At 43.3% G+C, this 6,984-nt stretch overlaps 2 protein-coding genes across 4 annotated transcripts in view; one reads left to right on the top strand and one right to left on the bottom strand.

Moving 5' to 3' along the window:
• Positions 1-4,177, top strand: part of usp8 (ubiquitin specific peptidase 8) — a gene marked incomplete in the record, with an annotated part of 24,767 nt that extends 20,590 nt beyond the window's left edge. The window contains 4 exon segments of the mRNA XM_014026652.1: positions 623-859; positions 937-1,079; positions 1,824-1,956; positions 2,027-4,177. Coding sequence (XP_013882106.1) covers positions 623-859; positions 937-1,079; positions 1,824-1,956; positions 2,027-2,185 — 672 coding nt within the window.
• LOC106530925 (ubiquitin carboxyl-terminal hydrolase 4) overlaps positions 4,140-6,984 on the bottom strand; it is a 13,720-nt gene continuing 10,875 nt past the window's right edge. For all 3 annotated transcript variants that reach the window (XM_014026655.1, XM_014026656.1, XM_014026657.1), the window contains 4 exons: positions 6,164-6,382; positions 5,942-6,084; positions 4,559-4,688; positions 4,140-4,464 (listed from right to left, as the gene is read on the bottom strand). In XM_014026655.1, the coding sequence (XP_013882109.1) occupies positions 4,276-4,464; positions 4,559-4,688; positions 5,942-6,084; positions 6,164-6,382 (681 nt within the window). In that variant the 3' untranslated portion in view covers positions 4,140-4,275. The remainder of the gene's footprint in view (positions 4,465-4,558; positions 4,689-5,941; positions 6,085-6,163; positions 6,383-6,984) is intronic.

Raw genomic sequence — 6,984 nt, forward strand, 5'->3', positions numbered from 1 at the left:
ATATTGTTACGTACGTAGTGTATATTGTTACGTACGTCGTGTGTAGATACATGGATTGTTACACCCCCAATCAATCTATCCATATATATATTAACATATGGAGTATTTTGACAAAATTATTCTGCCTTTGGTAAGTTATTTTGAAAATACAGATGATGAGCTTGTTTTTTTTTTTCCTGCTGGTGTGTTGTGATCTTTGGAGACTGACCGCAGCGCAGCTCCGGCGTCCGGCAGAAATAGGATTGAATCTAGTTTTGGTGTCTCAGCACCACTGTGTGGAGCCGTGTAAATCCTCTCATTGATTATAATGGTTGTGTATTTACTGCGGAGGTCGGACCGGAGCCGCCTCTRGTGTAAATTAGGGGTAAAGAAGTCGACTTGAGTTACATGAGTCGCTGCATCCCAAGGCACAAGTTAAACAAGTTTATAAAACAGCCCACAGGAAGTTGTCTGTGGTGGGAGACAGTGAAGTGCAGCTTTGAGCAGACAGTTTAAATCTAAATGTAACTTTTCATATATTTCTGTGAGTTTTAGTTTTTATATAAACTGTAAACTTTGTCTCCATCAGTTCTAAAAGCATCCTAAATGTCTCAGTTCTGTGTCCCGTCATGTTCTGTMTCAGGCGGACAACAGGAAGCGGTACAAGGAGGAGGACAACGACCACCTGAACGACCAGAGTGCAGCAGACGTGGCGTGGAACAAACACAAGATGCTGAACGAGTCCATCATCGTGGCTCTGTTCCAGGGTCAGTTCAAATCCACGGTGCAGTGTCTGACCTGCCACTGCAAGTCCCGCACRTTTGAGACCTTCATGTACCTGTCGCTGCCCCTGGCCTCCACCAGCAAGTGCTCCCTGCAGGTACACCTTTACCTTTACCTGTTTCAAACCTCCGCCTCAGGGTTTGTCCGGTAACTATTCTGTTTCTGCGTCGGCAGGATTGTCTCCGGTTGTTCTCCAAGGAGGAGAAGCTCACCGACAACAACAAGGTGTTCTGCAGGAAGTGTAAAGCTCACAGAGATTCCACCAAGAAGCTGGAGGTCTGGAAGGTTCCCCCGATTCTTCTGGTGCACCTGAAACGGTCTGTGGTTGTTATGGATGTGTTAAACTGTGCAGCTGCAGATTTACAACCTTCAATTATTAACTGAGTCAACGCTGAGTCAGCATTCAGAGTCCTAAACTATCTGCTGAGTCAGCATTCAGAGTCCTAAACTATTTGCTGAGTCAGCATTCAGAGCCTTAGTTAATTGAGTCAACGCTGAGTCAGCATTCATAGATTTTGGCTGTTTTGCTCATATTAGGTAATCGGTTTGCTACTTTTAAATTTTAGCTACCTTGATTATTTTAGAATTTATAAGGGTATTTAGCAGTGTTAGCTTTTAGCTGTTGTTTATAAAATTTAGGCTTTTTATAGCTTAGCTTAATGAAGCTTTTGGCCATTGTTTTGATGTTAGTCATGGTTTTGCTATATTTAGCTTTTAGCTACGTTTTTGTTATTTTAGCTTTTATTTGTGGTTAAAGTAATTTGAACTTTGATATGCTGTTCAGTCTAGCCGGGGGCGGCTGTGGTGTAGTGGCAGAGCAGCCGGCTTGGGGCCCGAAAGTCACAGGTTCGACTCCCTGCCATGCCCACATGTCGTGGTGTCGTTGAGCAACACACTGCTCCACCTGGGGGTGTCTCRTGTGTGATGGTTCAAATGCAGAGCACAGGTTTTGTCGTTGAATGGGAAACCTGCATCGATGACCAATAAAAGCACCTTCAGCTCTCTCTTATAAATAATGAGTTTTTTCTGGCTAAGTGAGGTGAATTTCTCTGGTTCTGCAGGTTCTCTTATGAAGGCAGGTGGAAGCAGAAGCTGCAGACGTCTGTGGACTTCCCTCTGGACAGTCTGGACCTGAGTCAGTACGTCATCGGACCCAAACACAACCTGAAGAGATACAACCTTTACGGCGTTTCTGTGAGTCGCACAACAAGACGTTTATTTCTGGCTTTACATGAACCTAATGTTTGTTTGTTTGTTTGTTCAGAATCACTACGGCGGCCTGGACGGCGGCCATTACACGGCGTACTGTAAGAACGCCCAGAAGCAGCGCTGGTACAAGTTCGACGACCACGAGGTGACRGAAATCTCCTCATCTTCGGTGAAGTCATCCGCAGCCTACATCCTGTTTTACTCCACGCTGTGAGGACGCCGCCGGAGCGCCCTGGCTCCAGGTTTGTTTTCAGAACGGCGGCTCTCAGGGGGAGGAGCCTGAAGCTGCGGGTCACGAGGTCACAGCGAGACCCTGGAGGCGTTCGGCYGTTTGAGCTGCTGAAACCTGCCGCCCGCTCACATTACTGACCATCCAGAGAAAACGCTGCTCTCTCTCGTTAACCCACCTTTCTGCTATAGTTTTAGGGCTGACAGCTGATCTTCGCTCTCATGTCTGGTTCAGAGCGGCGGCGGCGGCGCTGCAGAACTGACCGCTGCCTTCGTGTACACAGAATCAACAGTTAGATGTACATTCTCAACAATGCTGATGTTGCACATTCTGATAGCTTCTGTAAATACTGGAGGGTGAAATGTTTCAGTGACCAAATTAATCTTTTTTTTAAACATACCGTAAACACTCAGACTGTTTGATTTAAAGGTGGTATCTCATTTCTAATAACTTTAATAAAGCAGCTCGTCCTCTCCTTGATCACAAAACTAAATTTAGTTTTTGTTTTATGGAGGCTGCCATGTTGGATTTATAGCCCATCTTTAGGAGGATAGCCCCGCCTCCTCACTAACAGACTGTCAATCACACTATTTCCTTAAACCTTTAATGACTAATTGAAACTGATCATATTAGAAAAATGTAAAATAGAGGGGCGGGGCTTGAAAGTTGTCCTGGGCCCGGCCACTAGGGGGTGGGCTGTCCCTTCACAGGTCCTGTCCAAAGTCTGTTAATACGGGTAGACCTCGGACCAGAACCACAGATGAAGCCCCTCACGTCTGCTGGGTCCAAAAACACAACATGGCAGCTTCTGTGAAGCGGCTCTGCCAGCAGTCCTGACACAAAACGCTTCAAAAACAAACCAAACTGACGTATTTTATGTCAAAATGAGGCGTTTATTAAAACCAACGCAGCGTCACGTCGACCTCAGAGCTCAGCAGGGATCAAAAACATATTTTCACAAATTCACAGTAAAGTTTTAAYTTTATGACGACATGATTCTGTTTGATCAAACAAACGATAATTAACAACAAAAATAACATAAAGGAACAATTAAACAGGAATTTTTAAGTTTAGTTTGATCAGCTGATTAAAGAATGKTTAAATAAGTTACCAAAGTAAGTGAAAGGACAGTGTTTTAATTATCTGCTTAGTATTTGGTAGATTTAAGGTCAAATACTTTAATATCACAGATGTAGACTAATAAAGTTATAAATAGTTACTTTAAAAACATAAGTGTGTCAGAGGTTTTAATGCTGTTCAGGAACGATCATGTATTTAAAGTGTCTCCAGATTTATCTGTAAGAATGTAAAACTTTATATAAATTTAATTAAAAACATTCTGGTTCTTCTGTTGCTGACCTTTGACCTCATCACGTGACGTTATGTTGCTGCGATTTGACAAAAATACGACCAAAAACAGCCAAACGTCCAGGTCTGAAGCCCTCTGATGATGATTAAACTCTGGTCTGGTTGGTTCAGTCTGAGTAAATATGTACGCCACCAAGAATACAGCGTGTGGACGTGAGCCCAGGCTGGTGATGCAGTGAGATACCACCTGAACAGAAAAGGGACAAACTGTGATCTTTTTATTTTTCTTCAATGAGAACAAGGGAACAAGAACCACCTTGTTTGCTTTAACTGAGAACTGACGGCTCCGCCTGCGAACTTTCTACCTTTAATATATTCAAACACTAGGAAGACAGAAACTGTTTAACTTCACTAACGATGCTGGTTTGATTTTGCTCATAAATTACATCTTTTTGTTGTCTGAGCCGGAGCAAACGAAGACCTGATTTCTGGATTATTCTGGATTATTTACACACGAGACGGAGCAGAGATCTGAACTCTTTCTTGCCTAGCATGAAATTATAATCTGTTATTCTTTAAATTCTTCCATGTTTTCTTTAATGCTCTAAATAAACAAACGTTACAGATATAATAACCTGAAACATATTTATTAAAAGTACTTCAACAGAATCCTGTGAGCGAGCTTTTCTTTCAGAAACCAACGCGTTGCTCTGACGCCACCTGGTTCAAATAAAAACTTCATCTGTCTGTAAATAAAACCGACCGGCTCAGACGATCCGGATCCTGGGGGTCTGGAAGGGTCTCTGGCTGTACAGCAGCACGTAGGCGTTGGCGGACGGCACCAGGCTCTCCTGGACCTCCCTGACGTCGGCGTCGTCGAAGCAGAACCAGGTCTGAGCCGGGGCGTTGTAGCACACGGCCGTGTAGTGACCCATGTTCAGGTGACCCATGTGGTTCTTGAGAAGAGGACGAGTCGTTTTAACGCCAAGTTAAAAGCTTTACATTTTTATTCATCTGGAAAATAAAGCAAAACAAATACGAAGTGCTCACCACCACAGCGTACAGGTGGTACGAAGACCCTTTCTGCTCAGGACTGGACAGGTACGGACTGAGGTCCAGCTTCATGGAGAACGAAACGTTGGTCCTCAGTTTGACCTGATTCTTCCCCTTACAGCAGAACCTGAAGAGGAGACAGGAAGTTAAACCAGAACCTACAGAGGAGACAGGAAGTTAAATCAGATCCTTCAGAGGAGACAGGAAGTTAAACCAGAACCTGAAGAAGAAACAGGAAGTTAAACCAGATCCTTAAGAGGAGACAGGAAGTTAAACCAGATCCTACAGAGGAGACAGGAAGTTAAACCAGATCCTTCAGAGGAGACAGGAAGTTAAACCAGAACCTGAAGAAGAAACAGGAAGTTAAACCAGATCCTTAAGAGGAGACAGGAAGTTGAACCAGATCCTGAAGAGGAGACAGGAAGTTAAACTAGAACCTGAAGAAGAAACAGGAAGTTAAACCAGAACCTACAGAGGGGACAGGAAGTCAAACCAGAACCTTCAGAGGAGACAGGAAGTTAAACCAGAACCTTCAGAGGAGACAGGAAGTTAAACAAGAACCTACAGAGGAGACAGGAAGTTAAACCAGAACCTACAGAGGAGACAGGAAGTTAAACCAGATCCTAAAGAGGAGACAGGAAGTTAAACCAGAACCTTCAGAGGAGACAGGAAGTTAAACAAAAACCTTCAGAGGAGACAGGAAGTTAAACCAGAACCTTCAGAGGAGACAGGAAGTTAAACAAGAACCTACAGAGGAGACAGGAAGTTAAACCAGATCCTTCAGAGGAGACAGGAAGTTAAACCAGATCCTTCAGAGGAGACAGGAAGTTAAACCAGATCCTAAAGTGGAGACAGGAAGTTAAACCAGAACCTACAGAGGAGACAGGAAGTTAAACCAGAACCTAAAGAGTCATAATATTACTTTATTTTCATACACATTTAATTTATTCTTGTAACGTTATGACTTTAATGTCATATAATATGACTTTATTCTAATAATTAAAAAAAGTAAAAATTATGGTGCGGCCCTGATACTCCATCGTACCACACATCTGTCACTCCCTGAAAATAATCTAAAATGTGAGCCTCAAACTGAGCGACAGAGGGCTCTGATGGTCACGTCCACAGAGGAGATGAGAAGTTAAAGAACCTCACTTCCTGTTTGTGACCTTTGACCTCTGAGAGAAAACCACAATACTGAAGTTTGGATGGAGAAACAGGAAGTTAAAAAGTTCAGATGGCTGAAAGTTAAAACCTCAAACAGAAAATGTGGTCGAGTAAAAACCGTTAAAGGTCAAAAAAGTCCAACTTTCAAAATCGTGTCCCCCGAGAACCAGACCTGGTTAACCAGAACCAGAACCAGACCTGGGTCTTACCCACCGTTTCAGATGCAGCATCAGGATCTCAGGAGGTTTATCTAAACACGTGAGGACCGCCGTCTCTCTTCTCAGACCACATTCTGAACAGAGCACCTGCTCCGTCCCCGTCAGGACCGTCTCCTCGAAGAACAGAGACAAGCAGTCCTGCACCAGCACAGAGGGGACAACATGAGGCTGGAGACCACCGGAGCGAGGAGACCCACCAGAGGACCTCTGCAGGTACCTGGATGGAGCATTTCCTGGTGTCTTTAGGGATGGGCAGAGACAGAACCGTGAAGCTCTGCCGGTTCTGGGCCCGGTGGTCGCAGTGCMGGCAGAGGGTCATGTAGCTCAGCTGGCCTTCAAACAGGTGGGACACCACGGTGGACTCGCTGGTCCAGGTCCTGTTCTGTTCTCTTCTCACCTGCTGTTTCAGGCTGGAGTTCAGATGACGCTTCGCAGCCTGAAACACAAACCRGCAGAAAGATTTACTGCAAAACTAAAAGATTATAAAAGGTTCATGATGAGCCAGGACCAGCAGGACCAGGTACAGTTCCCTCCATMCCTAAGTCCYGCCTCTACACGCTGTCWATCACAGCGTAACATGATAAATAAAATAAACAACAAACATCAACATGTAAATAAAAAGTCTGAAATTAAGTTTGATTTTTGTCAATTTTAAAATCAACATTAGCATATTTGATTATATTAGCYTTTAGCTACTGTATTGCTAGTTTGTGTTTAGCTACTCATTTGCTAATTTTAGTATAGCAGCTATTTTATTGCTTAGCTTTTAGCTTTTGCTCATTCTGATTATAGCTACAGTTCAAATTTTAGCTTTTGGTTAATGTTTTGCTTGTTTTAGCTTACAGTTACTCATTTCTAGCCATAAGCTACTGTTTTGTTCATTTTAGCTTATAGCCTCAATTTAGTAAATTTAACATTTCAGCTACTGTTTTGCAAGTATAGTTTTTAATAGCTTTTTTTGCTGTTCAGCTAGTTTTAGCCTATAGCTACAGTTCTAATTTGAGTTTTTGCATAGTGTTTTGTTCATTTTAGCTTATA

The sequence above is a fragment of the Austrofundulus limnaeus genome, unplaced genomic scaffold (assembly GCF_001266775.1).
Source record: "Austrofundulus limnaeus strain Quisiro unplaced genomic scaffold, Austrofundulus_limnaeus-1.0 Scaffold578, whole genome shotgun sequence".
Lineage (NCBI taxonomy): Eukaryota > Metazoa > Chordata > Actinopteri > Cyprinodontiformes > Rivulidae > Austrofundulus > Austrofundulus limnaeus.